Raw genomic sequence first — 20,778 nt, 5'->3', positions numbered from 1 at the left:
TGATGAGTTTTGTACGAGTGATTTCATAATTATCTTGAAATTCACTTTTTTTTTTTAATATGGACAAACTGTGTTGTGTTTTACTTTTATGTCTTCAAATATTTTAGATAAATTTATTATGACTTTGACTTATTAATTTACTTGAAATTTTGGATTACTTTTTATAAAATTTGTATTATTATTTCAATTAAGTTAATACTTAAAAATTTTAACTTAAAAACAAAAAAGTTTTTCAAAATGTTGATCAATTGACACAATACAATGGAACATGATTAATAGTTCGTTTGATTGGATTGAGTTTAACATAAAATGTTAAAACCCAACCAAATATAATTTTTTAGTAACTTGGTAATGAATATGTGTAGATCTTATCCTATCCAACAGTAAGTAATAGAGAAAATCCTATATATACTTAATCATCTTATGTTTAAACAACGACATAATAATGACCGAAAGAAATAGTAAAAAAATTAGGAACCAAATGTTGTAAAAATAAATTAGAAGACTAAATTATAATTATAAAATATGAGACTATATTGTATTTAAGTGAAATTATAATTTAATATTTAATATATTTTTGTTTCCTTTTTTATTCTTGTGACACCTCAATATATCTTTATTTTGATATTTTCTAAAATAAATTAATATTTTAAAGTGAGTTATTATATTTTAGTTTTGGCTAAATAGTCAATTTAATGTAAGAAGTATTATAATATTTTATTTTTAATACGATAACAAAAATTATAGTCTCAGTTTAACAAATTTGATTATATTAGTTTTATTTCAATTTTGTTAATAATTAATATTTAAGCACATATTTCTTCTCTAGTAATTATCGTATATTTTTTATTAAAAGGAAAATCATAGTAATATGCAGTTAACGTTCTAAAATCAACCAGAGATCTTAAATTTACAAAACGAAAGATAAAGGATAAAAAAGGGTTCCTTCAACGTTATTTACATATTAAAGTCATTTTTTTCTATAATAAAAATTATATTAATCATTATCAGAATTCAAATCAAATTAAAAAAATTAAAATTTTAATACTAAAATTATAATTTTTTTCTTATTATTCTTAAAAATAAATATATAAATAGTTATTATATTCAACCGATCATTTACCCTTTAATTGTTTTACTTTTAAATTTCCCTGTTTCCATACTTTTTTTTTATGGCTTTTAGCCTTTTCACGTCCAAAATACTACCTCTTTCTTTATTTAAAATACATGTTTAAGTTTCCAATTAACCTGCATGCAAGTCCAACATTAATGTTGTTGATGTCCCATTATTATTGTCCATCTCTCATCTATCTACATTACCAATTACTCCTCACTCTGATCAACGTCCGAGAGTTGTCAAATATCCATTGCTTTTCACCAAGTTCATTTTGGAAGAATAATACTATTATGGAAGCTCCTTTCTTTCATATCGTTTTATGAAATCAACTGCTATTGCACAAAACATCACAAATCTTTTTTAGCATGTTTTGTACGCTGACCTCACCCATTTAAGTCTGTCCCGCACTTAATTTATAAAATGCGAACTGAGCTAGTTTGTCCCGCATTGAAGATGTGAGTTGAAAAATTAAAAAATACATAACACTTATTTTTTTCATATAAAGGATTTGGAATGTTCATGCAGAAGTCTAGAAAAAAAATAATTAATATACACAAGTGAAAGTTTTTTTTTGTACGAACTGTGGGCCAATTCGGATAGTCTGCAGGTTATGTTCTTGCAGGCCGGCGAGCTCAATCTCTGAATCCGTCCCACGTTTTTTTGACAGAACGAGTCAAGTTGTCACTCCTAATATAAATATTTAATAAACAAATTACGATATCACAACATTTAAATTACTTTTATTGATCCTAAAGGACTATCCTATTAATAAATATAATGAATTTAGATAATTAAGAAAATATTCATATCAGAATAATTCAAATAAGGGTAATAATGAAAGAAAGAACAATTATATTTCTTGGTTAGACTAATACTTTTATTTTTTAATAGTTTAATATCGTTACGAGTTAAGGTAAAGACAAATTTAAACACACATTTCCCTTCAATTTTTAGAATCTTTTGAAGAAAAAATCACGAGTTTTAGTTTCCAAAGCTGACCATTCTTTGAAAACGGTATCTGTTCGTAAAAAGGCGACAATAAGGTTCTATTTTAATTTTCTTTAAATTTTATATTTTGGAACTAATATTGTTATATATTTATTATTAAATATTTTAGAACTATATCTGTATTCTTTCTTAATCACATATATTTGCCCACATTTTCTTTTACGTAAAACCGCCCTTATGTTGTCGGTCCTGAGCCCCAAGACTTTGGTGGTATGCAACATTAAATGACACACATGGGCGCAACAATTAATCTACAAGAATCCTAGACAATGCATTCAAATTTCGATTCAATTACATAACAACTACGTCACTGTGCTGTCATTTTATGTTTGCATCCTCCAATTACACATAACTGTCACCACTTTTGTTTTTATACCATCTAACCAATTAGTTAACAAATATTTTGTTTTTCCTTTTACAAAAGATGAAAGTTTATTAAAGAAAGTACAAGGAAAACTATATAAGTCACGAATATACAACGAATGAAGTGTGCACTACATGTTATTCCAGCCACTGAAGTTCTCATACTAAATAATATCAGAAAGAATCCACACCTCTATAGCCTACAGAGAGATTACATTTATAGTTCGGGTGTAAAGTTAAATCTTGGTCCATGGTTGTAAGACCGGTTAAAATGTAAATTTTAAATTTAACTTAATTTCACAAAATTAATTTATAAGATGATATTTGTATTTCTGTATTATGAAATTGTTTTATACGTAGTTGACGTGGAACTTTGATGACCGACCACTGCAGATTTGAATTTTTTCTGGAACACTTTGAAAAAAGAAATAATATACTAAGAAATTGTTTGGTGATTCCTTGTTTCCCTAGGTAGAAAAATAAACTGATTGCTAAAACTAATACACATATGCGGGAATATGCCAAACAACTTTGTTCCTCTGCATGTGGTCTCCAATAATTATGAGACTGAATTAACTAAGGATTAGAAGCATAAAGTATAGTGAGTGACTGCAATGCAAGCAAATTGTTTGTGTTCGTGTTTGTTTTTGGTACATATGTTGAGTGTTGTTAAGACGTGTTGGAATGGCATTCCCCGAATAAGAGGCTCCGATCCCGAGAACAATTTTTTAATGCACGATGGCAGATGAAGTCCCCCTGACCACTATTGTAACATTTGCTTTGCCTTTTCTTGTATCTTCCACTATTGGAGTTTTGATGTGTCTGTATAAAGATTCATTATTTGAAAGTACTATAACAGGATATTATTAGGATAAGATAACAAAACAATGACTACTATATATATTACTGCACCAACCTTCATTCGCTCCATTATTGACCTTTACAAACTCAAGAATGAGAGCCATTCAACCAGCATAGGATTCTAATCTTCATCTCCACGTGATTTGTCGCTTTACACCACATGACTCCATCACTTAATATCACACAAGAATTTACACAGAACCTTCCCACTCTCAGCATTATAATCTGAGGTTGGTGGGGGTCATCTTCTCTTGTGTCACTTCTCACTATTTTTTGGAATTTTCTTTGTCATGTCTATTTTCTTCTTACCCTTATACGTTACGTGCTCGTGCTGTCACACCCCTTCAGGAAAATTTCATTTCAATTTCTGTTTTCTACCAACACAGCGAGTGTACAAGTTAAAGGGTAAATTTATAACATTTCAGATTCTTAATTAACCATTAAATACACGTCCCTAATCTAAAATGTTAGACTTTATGTAGTAGTTGGCGCACTAAATGTGGAGGAAAAGGTTATTCAATGGCGATGTGGGACAGTATTGTAAGACCCTGAAACTCTAAAAGAAGAAGATGACAGAAGACTATGAAGCTAAAACTGGGTCTATGGCTAGAGAACCTATTAAGTGGGGCTTTTCTCTCAGTCAATCAACAATAAGAAGCATCTGTCTGTAGCATCTCCATACCCCATTGAAAGGGATTTCACTCCCACTTTGCATTTTGAAACTCCCACGTTTAGATGCTTAGCTTATCTTCACTTTATTACCACCTAGATTTTCTCATTCTTGCGCATGGTCATGAACAGGGCACATAAACATATAGGCCCGCATTCATACAGGAATTCATTAAACTAGTTCAGTTATGTGTTTTTCACTGTTCTTAGGTGAATTAAATCCCAAAAAATCATCTAACAAAAGTTGTTTCATTGGTATACTTTAGTACCCAGATTTAAACGCAGTAACATGAGATACAAGTCCTATATAACCAACTTAACCTACCTTGGTCGGCTTTCTGTACATTTACAAGACTCAATATAGATAGATAGAGTGCATTACTTTATAAATTTACAGATAAGGGAACATGTTTTCTTATGCAATACCAAACAAATCAGATAAACATGCAGCAACAATGTCAATTCTATTTGACTCTCTTCTTTCAGAGAGACAGAGTAAAAATGAAACGAGATTAACACTGGTTGCAGCTAAAACTGGATGAACATCACGCATGCAATGCAAGCAAATAGGTCATCTTTATTCAGATCTTTTTACAAATACCGTAGTCTCTAAACTCCTGAATTTAAGGTCTAGCTAGCTAGATTAATAACACAGACATGAAACGACTTGATAGAATATTATAGTAAGAAGTTACACAAAACTAAATTAATTAGTTCTAGCTAGCTCTAAACTAGCCAATTAAGGTTGGTGAAGGTTACTGTTCCCACCTCTACGATCAATTAGCCCTTTCAACATGGCGTATAAACACAGTTTCTAAGTCCGGTGGAGTGAAGAATTCTCTAGCTCCGCCACGATAGTTGCACTTCAAAGAAGGTTTTCTCTTCCTAGGCGCTGGTGGACACTTCAACGCCGTTGGAATCCTTGCTTCTTCCCCCTTTGGTGTGGTTGAAGAGTCTGCCACGTCACCTTCATCTTCTTCTTCTACCTCTTTCTCCACAGTGGTGGTGTATATTGGCTTCAATGGCGCTCGCAAAGAGATTCCAGCGATGACCCATTTTCTAGTACTATCTGACTCTTCCACTTGTGGCTTCTCCGAGAACCCCATATTTAACCACCAAAAGGGTAATATGAATATGTATGTATAGAAGGGAATAAGCGAAAAAAGATGGTTCTTTACTATATATTTTTTTTTTCCTTTTCTTGTTCACTACTCTTTTGGGTGTAAACTGGTAGAGGAATAATAAAGAGGAATCGGATGAAACCAGTAGGAAAGTGTTGACTAGGAAAAAGCGAGTGGAAAAGAGAGTGAGATGAGGAATAAAGAGGGAAACTAAGAAAAGTTTGCACTGAGAAAGATGGAGAAACTGATTAAAAGAAAAAGGAGGTTTTGGTTAAGGTTGAAAGGAAGTGCTTCTTTGAAGATTGCTGAGAGTGAGGGAACAAAGGAAAAGCCATGTTTAAGAGTTTAAAGACTTTTATAAGGCTTTTGATGCGCCCACGTGTAAGATCATTATTGGTATATGCAAACTTATTACTCACCATAAAACTTCCAAGCACGTAGTTGTATTGTAATTGGTACAATAATTATAATTAAAAATATTCTGATAATAAAATGACAAGAACTCTAGTAATTACAGTGTTAAATTGCAAAAATCACATAAACTGTCAACACTTTATTATTTCTTGCATGTCAAATAGCTCATAAAATTGTTTTTATTTATTAACAACCAAAATTGTTAAAAATATTGTATTATCAATATTATATTATTAAATAACCATGCATATGTTTATTGTCGTTGCACTTGTTTGCCGGTATGATGTGACATAGTCATCTAATGTTATTAATTATTAGATTTACACATAAAATTTAAAATTATTTTTAACCTATTTGTGTGGTAAAATAAATTATTTTTAACCTAAATTATAATAAATGTAAAATGATTTTTTTTTAAAGAAGTAAGGAGATAAACCAAATTAAACTAATAAAAAAATCGGAAGAGTGTAAAATTAGACAAGGTATATAAGGAATAGGTTTGACTAGACTTTTGTAAGACCTATATTCTATTAAGATTTAGAGTTCAAACAAATATGAATCTAGAAAAAAGTAGAAAACTTTAAGAAAAAAAAAAAAAACTATAATATTGTGTATCATTTGCCATATTAGCAATCCGAAAGCAAGCTATGAATGTCCAAAATCAACGTGGCATTTCCATGTTCGTGAGGTTTCATGTTTGCCCGCAACATCCGATATTCTCATAACATGTTTGGTGAAGTGTTTGAGTACCAAAATTCATGTTACATGTTTGGTGAAGTGTTCTGCAATAACTTATATAAGTACCATTCTCACATTTTGTGCTCAACTAAAACTTTTATATTCACTTTTTTCATAACTACCTTTAGCTTTTTCCAAACATGCTAGAAGAATAGTATATTATATTCATTTTTCTAAAAAGCGTTGTATTTTATTTTTCATGTATATTTCTTAATCCTTTTATGGTGCAGACTTTTTTAAAATAAAAAAAAATCATTTTAATTTGATTTAATTAATTTGTAAGATTGTGAAAAATTTTGAATATTTTCAATTGAGTTTTTATTAAAAAATATTTTATTATTTTTTTTCATATTTTTAATTGAATATTTACTATTTGATTTTATCGTTTTTCATAATTTTGTTTATTTTTAAATAATTGCATTAAAAAATTATTATATTAATTATACAACAGCTTTATATATTCTTAATTGAATCTTTATCATAAATGAAATGACGTAATTGTTCAATTTTACGATCTCTAACAAAACATATCCGGTTTAGATAATGAAAAACTAAAATTCTTAAATTATTATTATTTTTATAAACAAAATTGTTAATTAAATCATATTTTTATTTTCCATAAAAACACACTTAAATAATTACATTACAAAGTAATTTTCGATATCACATTTCAATTCATAATAAACTATTTAATCTAATAGAAACAAATTTGTCACATGCTGACCCAGACATACATTGTTAACCAACACCTCCCGACAACAGAGAAGAGAAAGGTGCATAACTTCAACGCAGAACTGTAGAAATTAATAACATTAAATGCAAATTGTTTTAACGTTAAAGCAATATTTTGATATTTTCCACATAAAGAAGTAATATTTTTATAAGTTAAAATCAATTTATATTTTATTTTTATCACTGAATTTTTATTCAAAAGTTTAGATCTATAACAAATTTAATGATTATATTAGGAAAAGTTATTCTTAAAACAAATTTAAGAAAAAGTTATTCTTAAACCAAATTTAATGATTATATTAGGTTTTCGTAAAGCATCTTTTACAATTACGCGGACTGATTATCTCTGAAATTTGATTATTGGACCGTAAGCAGTACTTTTTGATGACTAAACTTTAATATTAAAAGGGATCACTTCACTTAATTAAAGCAAAACAAAAAAAACATTGAATAACAGCTGACCGAGAGATCAGTAAAAATAGAGAGATGTGGGTGCCCGTGTGATAATAGCTGACCGTCGGGCAGGACATAACAGAGAATACTGATTAGGTTTTGGCGCCAACTTTAATCACCAAAACTAATACTAATATTAATAATAATAATAATAATAATAATAATAATAATAAATTCTATGTTACCATCCTTGTGCTTAAAAGTGCTTAAAAAAGCTTCATGCGATTCAAAGCACTTTTCTTTTTTCTGTATAATTTTTCATTCGGGGGCCCTTTCTGAACACTTGCTTTTGATTTTGAAAATCAAAGGAAAAGTTTTCTAAAGAAATTCCGTATGCAACCAAAACCTTGTATTATTGACTGATGTTTCATTTCAGCATATTCCTTACAAGTTACAATTTAAGATTATATTTTGACACGTTGATATTAATAAATGCTAAATTTCTTTTATTATATTATTTTTAAATATTTTTATATCACATTTTGTGCTGAAAATATATGAAAATATAGATTAGTTTAAGAGGTGGTTAAATTTAACTATGAAGTATTTAGAAAAAGCACGAAAGAAGACAAAAAAAATTATTTATTCACTTTATTGAAAGAGTCAAATTTACTTCGCAACAAAATCTTGAATACTATTATATTTTTTCTTTTTACTAAGACGAAAAGAAAAGATGCAAAGTGATGAAAGTGATTTATTTAGTTTATGATTTTGAACTATTAAAATAACTCTAAAAGGTGTTTTTCTAATTTGTAGTTTTCTATGATTTTTTCCTTTGGATTTGATTCATTAAAGATTGATTGTGATACCTTAGACATAAAGTCATCAGTTTAATGAATTAAAATTTTAATCCAATATAACACATTTTTAATTTATTAATTTATGATTTTAATTGATTAAAATGTTCTTTCTTATAAAATCAACTAGGTTAATAACATTTTATCAAATTAAAATATTGTTTAAGAAGTTGATACTGGAAAGATATTAATAACCAATAAAAGAAGCTAACAATAGCATATCTTTCAAGTATCAACTTTTTAAGATAAGAAAACACAATATAAGAAGGCATTTTACTCTAACATTTTTGTTTCTTAAGTCATATTTGAATCGACATAAAAATAAAAGAAGTATAAGAATGTAGGCCAAAATTATTCATATTCAAACTCAAAACAGCAAAGACCAGTAAAACCAAATTGAACAAGGTAAGAATGTTAAGTGTCATGAAAAAAATATGAAATAGGAAATAAGGTTTATAGAGAAAGTTATTGAATTCGATAAAGCAAAAGAAAAATGATTTCATTTTGAAAGAAAAAATTAACAAAAGACTAGCTTAAGTGATTAAAAAAATCAAAAGAACAAATTAACACAAAGCAAAAAAAAATCAAGTTAAATGATCTTAATCCCATAAAATTAGATTATAATAAGTTAAAAGTAATAGAAAAATAACTTGAAATTCAAATCGATTGTTTTCATTTATTAGAAATAAAAATAAAATCATTCGAATACAATGCATTTTAATAAATTAAAATGATTTTTTCGTCAATTAAAATTATTAAACCACTTGTTGCAAGTTATTTTAATTCATTAAAATAAGTTTTTAAATTTAACTGAACGTGAGACTTCTCACACCTGAATCTCCAAAAAAAAAAATTGAAACTCAAATTGATAGTTTTTGTTTATTAAAAATAAGAATAAAATCATTCGAATATAATGCATTTTAATAAATTAAAATGACTTTTTCGTCAATTAAAGTTATTAAATCACTTGTTGCAAACTATTTTAATTCATTAAAATGAGTTTTTATTAGATTAAATAAAGAGAAAAAAGTCTATTATACTCGTAAAAATCAAGTAAAAAAACTCATTATGTAAAATTCAAATATTCTGAACTTTAATTTAAAATCAACACATGTAAACTCCAATCAACCCAAAATTTGATTAAAATATACAATGATCAAAGAGCGAAAGAGTTGATTTTAAAGCATAATTGTAAAACAAATTTTAAAAATTTAATTATGTTTTAAGTTTGTGTTAAGTTTGAGAACTTTCAACTAAGTTCTAATAAATTTGGTGATTAATTAAGTCCTTAAAATTTAAAATTTTTCAATTAAGTCATTTCTATTAACCATGTTGTATGACGGTTATCATATTTAAATGTCGTCACATGATATTTTAAAAACCAATCAGAAAATTTAATTAAATTTAAAATTAAAATTGTTATTAAAATTAGAAAAATATAAATTATAGAATTAAAAAAAATATATAAAACATAAAATATATAACTATAAAATTATAATATTATAAAATTTAAATTTAAGAATTATATAATTATAACATCACAAAATTGCAAAGTTAATAAATTACCAACTTACAAAACTATAAAATTATAAAATACTAAAATATAAGGTTATAAAATTACAAAATAAAAAATTACGAATCTATAAAGTTTTGAATTATAAAATTAGATAATTAAAAAAGTTAAAAAATCATGAATTATAATTTATATTTTTATAATTATCTAATTTTATATTTTAATTATGAAATTGTAAAATTAAAAATTATAAAATATAAAAAATAAAAAATAATTTAATTATTTAATTTTATAGAAACAACATTAAAAGTTCATCATAAAAAATCTTAACTCATCTTTTAGGTTGTGTTCACTTTTGCTTAATTATTATGTCAGACGAATATGAAAGTGATATTTGTATTCATTTCAGATGATTTGAAGTTAATTAAGAGAGTTAATTTGTGGGACTAACCACTCTTACCGTCCTCCTCGCATGAGCGATGGAATTTGAAATTGATTAATGTTCATCCTTTGTTGTTTTACTGAATCATCTATAATAATATATAAAGAGGATTTATTCTTTTGTATCCACATTTTATAATGTCAGTTTTACCCTTAATTAGTTTAAAAAATAATTATTTTATAAATAATTTACTTTTAACCGTTCTAAAAATCTTCTTTGTCTTAAACTATTATTTTAAAAACTTTTTTTTATATATCTTATTTTTTTAATTAACAACTATTTTAAAAATAATTATATATTTGTTATTGATCTTAACTTAAATTTCTTAAAAATTAAAAAATACTTCGCTAATTTTCTTTTGATTTTAATTTTTAAATTTTGTGATTTATCTAGTGATCATACCGGTAGTCACATATAAATGAATAGCTTTTAGATTTAATTCTACTAGACATTTATTTTGTTTTGCTTTTATTTTTATAATTAATAATGATAATAATATATTAATTTTAATTATAAAAATCAATAATAATCTTAAATTCTAATTTATTAAAATATTTCTTTTATATTATTGTATCTATCAAATTTTTCACAAATTTATCCTCAAATTTCTTTATCCTCACCTTTAAATCTATTAAAATAAATGACATAAACATTTTCTTCAAATTCTTTGAATATACTTGTTGAGTGTCTCTCAAATCTATACTTTAAACACACCCTTAGTTTTATGCATATAAAGTGAACACTGTATTTATTACTATTCCAAAATATTCATTTTCTTACATTTCTACTTACTCACCCTCGTAGCTTGTCTTATCACTAGGGAATCCTAAAAATAATATCTAATAAAAGAAAAGATAGATACTAGATGAATCTATCGAATCAAGTATCACCTTTGCTTACGTCAATAAAAGATTACCTATTTTGTTGCTTCTAGACGTCGCCATTCTCAATGGTGCAAAGCAGCAATATTCTGCAAGTAGATGATAACTACATCCATTGTTTAAGAATCTTTAAATATTTGAAAACATCATATTATTATATTAACAATAGTTATAGTAAATGTATCAGGAATAGTTAAGTAAATGTACTGTGAATGGTGTGTTTCACCACAAGAGATTAAATATAATTTTAGTTTTTAAAATGTGAAATTAAAAATTTATCTTTCTTTCACACTATGATATATTTTTGTTTTCAATTCTGGTTAACTTTTTTTTTTCCGTATTAAACAATGTTTTAAACTAAAATTTATTTAAACTAGAACATCTCAAATTATATAAATAATTCAAACATCACTCTGAAACACCTTTAACACATCAAAATAGTTTTATAGAGTTGAATTACAAAAATTATATTTATTTATTTTTAAAATTTTAAAATCAAACACTATTAAAATTTGGAACAAAAACAAATTTTAATTTTATGTGTCCCGATTTAGGGACTAAAAGATATTTACCCTCAACAATATATAATGTTCCTCTTTTGGGTGGAGTTTCAATTTCAAAAGGGACATTTTGTAATATCAACGTTTTGGTTCCAGTTTCAGATCAGAAGGGGCATTTTGTAACGCCTATGATATCTATTTATGTTGAACCTTTCTTCTTAGAACATCTAAAACACATGACAGGGAGAACCATCAAATTTAAGACTTTAGTTACATTGTCATGCCACAAGGTAATAAAGGTGTAAGAGAGATTAAATATACACCAGAAATATTGTCAGTTGAGACATGATAGAAAAGAAAATGAAAGGTTTAAGGATTATATCCAACGAAGGACAAATAGTAGAAACGAGGTTATGTTTTTCTTTAAGAGATGGATTGAAATGCTTCCAAAAGCACGAGTATAATGCAACTTTCAGGAGGGTTTTCTTACAACCTTGAATAACCTCTATTGTCTTCGTATTGCTCCATGAATTCATCATTGAACTTCTTGAAACTATCCATAATAGCAGGCATGTCTTCCTCAGCTGGTAAAATAGTTGTCCTCAAATGGAAAACCCTATCAGCAAAAGTTTGACATAATCATTAGACAGTAGCTAAAGAAAACAAGTGGAATGATTATTTTCTGTAGGTTCACTTCAAAAATATATTATCAAGTACATACTTATATATATATATATGTTCATGGACAAAAAACAATATCTCTATAATTACTGCATAACTGACAGAAAAATAATTCGTATATGGCCCAGTTAAAGCAGATTCTCCTTCCATGACAACCATGGGACCAAGCATGTGATCATTCTAAAGGAAAAGGGATAGAACTTCAAAGTAGAGGGATAAGTATTTACCCTTCTTTCTGTCCAAATCCTGAACCAGGAACTGTGGATATGCCAGTAGCTTCCAAAAGCTTAAGGCAGTAGAAAACATCTGCAACCTTTCCAGCCTGTTTAGCAGCCTCTATAGCTCTAGGTGGCAAGCGTATTTGAGGGAAAGAGTACATAGCACCTGAACAAAATTTTAGGAATTACTAATGTTTTACAAGGCATGAGACAAACCAAGATTGAAATTGAAGCATAAGAATTCAAGCTGTTTTGGAATACTATTGTTTATACCTTCAGTAAAATTACAAACCACATTTCTGCAACTGTTGAATCCATCAGTCATTATCCTTGCTCTTCTTCTCAGTGATTCAAGTATTCCATTGCTGCATGTTATAGGTAACAGTCAACTCTACATAATAACCCATTTTTTTCTAATGATTTCAGATCTTTTGAAGGTATGGGAGAAAGGACGAATTTATCATGCTCGAATATAACCTTATATGGAAAATCAAAGTTAACCGGAAAAATTTTTGACCTATACCATACTAGTCTTTTAGCATGATTACCTCTCCCTAACAAACTGGTCATAAGAAATATCTCCAGGTTTAAGTGGATTGATCATAACTCCCATCTGTAGAACAAGGTAAAAAATGAGAAGAATGATGAAGAAATGCCCAAGGAAAGAGAGACTACTCACTAAAGTAACACTTTGATCAACTATATTAAGACTAAATTAAAATATCAAAGAGAAACATTCAGTCTGATTCAACTCACAAATATTTGTGCTGGAACATTCGGACTAAGTGATATTGATGCAACCTTGTAGATCTCATCAACTGTCTGCAAAAGAAAATCAGGATAAAAGAAAAGCATCATCAGGGTAGCTATAGAAAAAATTGAAGAGCTCACAATTTGTTTGAACACCTTACATGTAGAGTCAGAAGGTCCTACATCCAGAAAACAGGTACCGAGTGCAAAAAGTATTTTGTAACAGAAGTTATTCATTTCACCATATTACATTTGGCACTCTTAACCCATTGGTTAATGTATAAAAATGTTATGTTTAGAGCATTTTAGTCAACAACATTTATTCATGTATTTTGTTAGTATTCTTTGTTCATGTAAATTTTCAGAGCATTAAAAACTGAGTGGCTTGACATACTAAATATGATTCACGCAATCAATCTTGATAGATATAAAATCATTTATGGGCTTTCATCTAAGAGCTTGGGACAGTTGATTCATGATTTAGTATGACCAAATGACCATAATGGTCTCACTTAAAGTTAAAGCTCACCACAAGGTTGGGTGAACCTGAGCATTTTTCATGCTTCAAGTGGAGACTAAAGGGCAAGTCTAAGCATTATTCATGCTTCCAGCAAAGTCTAAAGGGCTTGTGCATGAGGGTGTCTGATACATAAAGCAATTAATGTGTTTTCAGCTCACAATTTTAAGTTTCTGGAATAGTCTATTCATGACAATTTTGTACAGAATTTTTTACATACCACAAGCATAGCAAGAAATACCAGTTTGGAACTTAGAAAGAGATTCAGCAACACAAGATATGAAAAGGCAAACCTCTGGGGGAATGTTGGTCATTTCAAAATATCCACCACGCTGTCCACATTCACCATAATAACCTTTTGATACAGAGTGAAAAGAAATAAGCTGAACTTCCTTGCTTATAGGCGGTCCAAAGTCCATCAAAACCTTCCCATATACAAAACTATATATTAGTTCGTGTTAACATCTGAAGCAAAATATTAGTTTTGCTACAGCTGCAGCACAAAATGCATACCTTTTTAGAACTAATGAAGGGTCGTTCATCCTGATATATATTCTGCTGGTAAACCTCATCTCCAAGCAAGGCTAAATTTTCTTGATAACAGAATTTCAAAATCTCTCTTAGATTAGCTTCACTAAGGCACTGACCGGTAGGATTTCCAGGATTTATGATGACCATTGCTTTAACCTAACCAAAAGTCAATTTATAGTTTTGATGCTTCATTCAAATAAAGCATTCCATAAACACCTAAGAACAGATTTTCGTAAGTGAAAATAACATATAAGAAGGGTATTCTTTTTGCAATTCAAAGTTTAGCATAATAAAAATAATTCACCTTTAGATGATTTCTTCACCGGTAGAACATACTATACAAGAAAAAAGCCAAGATATTTTAAATTTTCATATGGGGATATTGTTCACCAATCAGCCATGTACCATTTTGTTTCTTTTTCCCTTGAATGTTGCACCAAGCAACCAGGAAAGTCATTTCTAAAAGTCAACTTGGAAGAAACAGGGAGAAAAGTATAAACACCAAATGGTTTCAATATGAGAAGATTCATGCCCTTCGCATTGATTGAGCATCTTTCAAACATTGGAGCATTTAGGCTTTTTAGTTTAATCTAGAAACAAGTGGAAACTTAACATTGTACGGACAAAACACATACAGTTATTCCTTTAAAGCGAGCTTGTTCAACTGATTGACGAAGTTCATTAACATCAAGACCCCAATTTGCTGTCTCTTCAAGGTAGTATGGAACAAGGGTACCACCAAGCAGAGCAATTGTTGCTGAGTAGAGAGGGTATTGTGGGACTGGAACCAAAATCTGGCAATAAGAAGTGTTGGGTAATTCTTTCAATAGCACTGTAAATATAGAAAACTGAAGTGGCAATAATAAGAAAACAAAAGCTACATTACCCCATCGTCTTGACCTCTGATGATAGTATTTAATATCTGCATCACCCCCTTGCTGGCACCATCAGTGAGATATATGAGCTCTGGGTCACTGCAAATGGAGCAAGAAGCAATTAGCCTATGTATGTGCCTAAGAAGAGCCCCTTTAGAAGAATTTTACAACATAAATTATAAAACAGAATGGACTGTATGGAGCATAATTACCTTGGATACCCATCACGCTTGAGTATGAACTCTGCCACTTCCTTCCTTACTCCTGGAATGCCTCGTGAGTCACTATAAGCACCTGCATCACCATAAGTTGCAATAGATTCTCTTGTCAAATAAAAGTACTGACTCATGTATCAGTTGTAAGTAAAAGAATTTGTAAAACTCCCAATGGTATAATAGTAATACTAAGATGTAAACTTTAGATGGTGCTGACGGAAAGAAATATTTGCAAACTAAGGAAAATTCTGCTAGGTCCAAAAACTCTCATGTTAGCAATGCAAAGCAATTAATTTGGTTTAGACTTTGAAGCAAAAAGAAATCTAGAGCTAAAAGTCCTTCAGAGCCACTAGAAGAGCATTGGTTTTGCTTGTTGTGTACGAAAATTAGTTCGAACAAGGACACTCACAATACTAGGAGTGAAATTAGTTTTTAGCCCAGTGGGTTGGAGATACCCAGGACAAGACAAAAAAAACAGCATTTTTTGCTTGTGCTGTTGTTTTACCAAAATAAAGTATTTGATTCCATGCATATTTCCATGTCATAGATTGAAAGTGGAAGGCCGCTAATGATATATAAAAACTTGCTGACAGTTAAACATCAAATCAATCATGATTCTTCGCCCAACAGTTTCAACCTTTGGGGATAGTTTATTTATGACAAGGTATCAGAATCTCTATGACTCTTGTCATGAGTTTGATCCCTGCCTCACCATTTTCTAGCACATGGTAGAGTAGGCATGTGCATTTATCCATGGCTCCATGCTTCAAGCCCAAAAAGTGCACTTGGGTGTGAGGGGGGTATGTGATATATAACCATTCATGATCCTTCACCTAACATTTAAACTTTTCAGAAAGTTGATTTATAACATAAACTATTCACTAATATCCTTATCTGCAACCATCCTTTGGGGCAATTTCCTCTCTGATTAGCTAAAATTTGATCTGAGATTTTTATATGAGAAAAATAAAGGATAATTAAATTGAGTCAGCAAACAAATATAAAACCACCTTAAATTTTATGATCACATTCAGGCATTTTATCAATAATCTGAAATTAAAGCAAAAGTACTAAAACCTTGACTAGTGTACTTATTTAATGGAAATATGTCCCAGAAAATTATTTTCCACGTTCTCTAGGAATTTTGAATGACAGGTTTTACACACTAAACATATAAGAGTAAAAGGATTTCCAATGAATAAGACTAGCAGGCTCAACCGCTGCTAAGATATAAGACTTACTAGCATATATAGCTAGTTTCAGCGACAGAATCAGAGACAAGGATAGGATAGGGTCACAGAGCAGTACTTCAAAAGCATATCAAAATATGTAAAATTCTACCATTTTATAAAAAGATCGTTGACATATGAATACCTAGACCACCCGAGGTCAATGAGAGATAGTGTTTAGCTCTTGCAATTGCATCAGCAGGGAATAGCAGTCCAACATTTGGATCATCAAGCAGGAAGGGGGCTTGGCACAGAGCAACAACCTGCAACAGAAAAGTTGTTGTAGGTTAGCATAATCAACAAATAAAATAGTTTATCACTATTTAGTTATGTTTAGTTGTTGAAATTATAAAATTACAACGAGACTCAGTAAAAGTGGAAATATGGTAGTTATGCTAAACCTGGCGAGGGAAAGTCAGTGGTCTCTGTCCCAAAGCATGTGGGTTGCCAACATTAGTAAATATAATCTGCCAATGATTGAAAATGAGTTAGTGTAAATATAACTACCACTAAAATGAGAAAATGTTTTAAGTAAGAAAGTGAGAATGCATTCACTGTTGATTTATTTAAAATTAGTCAAAATTACATGTTCGTTTAATTCAAAGTAACAGTGCATATACTCTTTCTTTTTCAATTTACAAATTTGTTCACTTTACTAGAGGAGCTAAATCCAACACTGATTGCAGGAACACAAATGTTCAGATGCTGACGAGAATATAAATATAATCCATATGAGCAATCAAGCCTGAAGTCAATATAAGCTGACAGCATTCATAATAAGACTATGTTGCATAGAAATCATGTTGATGCTCACATTTTTTATGCAAATCCACTTATAGGATATGCGAATGCAAGTTGACAATAATACAAATATAAATAGGTTCAATTTCAAGCACCAAAATAGCTTGCGAGTAACTGATTTGCTTTAGAAACTTTACATGTAAAGATATTAGAACAATACTTTGCAAACAAGTCATTAAGAAGAATAACCTGATATTTTGAAGTGGTTACATTTAACTTTCAAACGGAAAACAAGTAACAACAAGTACCATACTACCATTACATATTTCCATGTGATAAAGGTCCTGGACAAAACAACAACTTCATCAACCATGATGCATGATTATGTACGCCTCTAAAACCATATCGAAATCTTCAAATAATTTGCAATAGCAGGCTCCGAGTTACTTTATAACTTGCATACATTCTCTAAAAGCCCAGATCTTTAAAATACCAATACAAAGACAAATTCAATGAAAGGGATTTTATGATGAGGTCCAATATAATCCTCCAACCTAAGGGTGCAATTCAAAACAAATATATCATTTTGTATCTGGCCTGGAAAAGAAATCATAACCTACCTTTTTGCCCTCTTTCTGAAGCTCGGAAGCCCGAAGGTATAATTCACCTCTGACAGCATATTGACTCTTCTTCACGTTTTCATTTATTGACACGTAGTCTAAGGGCTTTGGTGGCATGGTGAAGCAGAAAGCTTGCAGATGTCACTGAATAAAAAAGGCAAAACAACCAACAAATCAAATCAAATCAAATCAAGTGCCAGCCAGAACAGTTCACTGAGGAAAAGTGAAAAAAAGAAGAAGAGAGAACTGTCACTCAGTCATGCATCGTGAAACAAAAGCACCATAAAATTACCCTACTCTCCTGCACGTCAAGTGTTCTAATCAAGGAACTACTTTTGTTTACAATTTTAATCAAGGAACTTCGATTTCTTCATCAACAGAATTCAAGCTCACTAGTGAAGTAAAGGCTAAGACGCTACACTGCACGTTTAGCCCCATAATTAGACTTGTCTATTCCAATCATATATTCACAATATCTCATGCAGTAGACTCATAATACTTTAGGGAACATAGCATATATTCTGAAATGACACGATGAAAAAGAAACCAGATAGATTCCTGAAAGAAACCCTTCAAGTTTGCGACCAAAAGGTCAAAAAGAAAACAAATTTTCCAGACAGACAATAACAAGAATCTGACACAAACACAGTCGACACGAAATGCAAAAGATTCGATTTTTAGTTTTTTATTGCCAGTGGGACTCTCGTGCTGCGTAAATAGATCGAGCAGAGTTGAGAGAGGGCGTTACCTGTGGAACTGGGTAAAAGGGTGTGGGGTGGATCACTGGCAGTGGAGTCAAGCGACGACCTTCGCTTGATTGAAGAAGTGGTGTGTGAGGTAAACACCGAGTAGTTTTAGTTTGGAAAGTTATATGCGAGACAAAGGAGTGTGAGTTTTATTTGTCTGTAGTGAAGCGAATTTGTGTGGGTGGAACACAATGGCAGCACCAGAGCCACTGAAAAAGAGGATTGAGATGATGACTATATTAAACCCAAAGGGATAATGGTAGTGCTTGAATTGTGGCCAAGCTTTGTACTACAAGGGTCTCTACGCAGATAACAGGGTTCTGGCCTTTGGCATCTGCTTGTGTTGGATTGGAAAATTTGTGAATGTGTCATTGTCCATTGGGGAGTGGTTCTTGTTGGTTTCGTTTTGTTCTTTGGATACGTGGCATATTCGCAATTCTACTTCTCTTCTTCCTCTTCAATGCTTTTGCCAAATCATGTATATTTTCGAGATGGATTTTGATAAACAACATAGCAGAATTGGATTGTGTTTTAAAATTTAGTAGTTTTTTATTTATGACATTTGAAGATATTTGGTAAAACTATTTGTATATATATATCATAAAATATAACAAACATTTTCATAAAGTTTTAAATATTCATTTTAATATTGGTTCGTCTAATGTTCAGTTCTTGGTAATCAAATCAAGTTTCACTATGCATATTATAATGACAAAGTTCAATCAAAATCAAATACTCTTGCGGCAAAATTCTTTTAACTTAACCAAATATTTAAACTACAATGTTCCAACCAAAAGCTCTTGTTAAGTATTGGAAACTTGGTAGCATTACTTATAAATTATAAATTAGTTATGTGTATCTTTCAAACCAACTTTATTTTTCTACAATAATCACTTAACCCGTATTAGTTGAAATTCCGAGCGCATTAATATTAATTATAGCATGAAAGATTACTCTTTTTAAGACTTAACTTGGCTTAACTTAACATCTTTCTATTTCTTCAGCCAATTAACTTGTCCATATATTTATTCATGTTTTACATTCTTCTCATTTCATATTTACATCTATAAGTAGGAATGTCAAACACACTTTCCTCAATTGAGAAGTTGTTCTTATAAATATATACTTAGTTACACATACATGTTTATATATATTTGACCTAAATTTATTTATAGAAATTTTACTTTTTATTATAATTTGTTCCTAATAGAACAATATCCAATTGTTAAAATTATCTCCTTTATCAATTTAGCTCATGTTACTCAGTAAGAATTGTATGAGATTTTTACTGATATATAAGTGTGGAAAGCAAAAAAAACAACAACACAAGAATGGAAGATTGAATTATATTTTAAAAAATTCATAGTTTTTTTTCTTAAATTGCCTAAAGACGAGTTTTAATTATTCTTTCTTCTTTTAATTAGTTTGACAAATATAAAAAATTAAGGAAAAAATAGATACTTAGCGTTTTTATACTAGTTTGTATGATAACAAAAATTATGTATAATTCTTGCAAACTAGTCAAGTTTTATTAAGCAAACTATCGTTACGAAGTATAATTAAGTATTCTTTTGACTCTCAACCACTTATAGTTAAACCCATTTCAAGTATTATTTTCACAAGACACTTCCAACTTAACTAAATATTCTTTCAAAAAGCCGATCTTGTTTTAACCAAGTATTATTTTCACAAGACACTATTGACTCAATCAAGTATTCTTTCACAAGTCATTTCTATCTCAGTCCAAGTATTCTTTCAACAAGTTACTTGTAGATTAAGGTGAGTATTCTTTAAATAATAAGTCACTCCCGACTTAAGACAAATACAATGTTTTTATGGTCAAAAAATCACTATTTGTGCTTAATAGAGATAATTATGTCTTTCAATATATACAAAGTTTAAACTCTTTCAACTTGTTCCTTAGAACTATCACAAACAATGTTCCTACAAAACTCACAATTTTGTCACTTGCAAAATAGAACTATATATTCTTATTTTCTTATTCAATGAATGCCTTTAAATATGCATTGCAATCCTTTTTCAGTT

General features: G+C 29.6%; 2 protein-coding genes across 3 annotated transcripts; both read right to left on the bottom strand.

The window, feature by feature from the left end:
• Positions 1-4,575: 4,575 nt before the first annotated feature.
• Positions 4,576-5,463, bottom strand: LOC114173034 (cyclin-dependent protein kinase inhibitor SMR6-like). The gene has a single exon (XM_028057229.2). It carries the CDS (start codon positions 5,122-5,124, stop codon positions 4,795-4,797), a length of 330 nt encoding a protein of 109 aa, XP_027913030.1. The 5' UTR covers positions 5,125-5,463; the 3' UTR covers positions 4,576-4,794.
• A 6,374-nt stretch (positions 5,464-11,837) lies between these two features.
• AOAT2 (alanine-2-oxoglutarate aminotransferase 2) lies at positions 11,838-19,184 on the bottom strand. 2 transcript variants are annotated; one of them, XM_028058283.2, is made up of 14 exons: positions 18,735-19,184; positions 17,987-18,130; positions 17,027-17,092; positions 16,771-16,888; positions 15,394-15,475; positions 15,193-15,280; positions 14,942-15,100; positions 14,289-14,462; positions 14,069-14,200; positions 13,265-13,330; positions 13,057-13,121; positions 12,782-12,873; positions 12,518-12,674; positions 11,838-12,225 (listed from the first exon to the last, which is right to left on the bottom strand). In XM_028058283.2, exons 2-14 carry the CDS (start codon positions 18,101-18,103, stop codon positions 12,096-12,098), a joined length of 1,446 nt encoding a protein of 481 aa, XP_027914084.1. In that variant the 5' UTR covers positions 18,104-18,130; positions 18,735-19,184; the 3' UTR covers positions 11,838-12,095. The 2 variants fall into 2 exon arrangements, with proteins under 2 accessions (XP_027914084.1, XP_027914085.1); XM_028058284.2 differs by lacking the exon at positions 18,735-19,184 and adding an exon at positions 18,279-18,402.
• Between the last annotated feature and the right edge of the window lie 1,594 nt (positions 19,185-20,778).

The sequence above is a fragment of the Vigna unguiculata genome, chromosome 2 (genome assembly GCF_037176805.1).
Source record: "Vigna unguiculata cultivar grain cowpea cultivar isolate G323 ecotype 2 chromosome 2, ASM3717680v1, whole genome shotgun sequence".
Classification (NCBI taxonomy): domain Eukaryota; kingdom Viridiplantae; phylum Streptophyta; class Magnoliopsida; order Fabales; family Fabaceae; genus Vigna; species Vigna unguiculata.
Note: the sequence above shows the minus strand (reverse complement) of the source record. Positions and strands in the feature narration are given on the sequence as shown.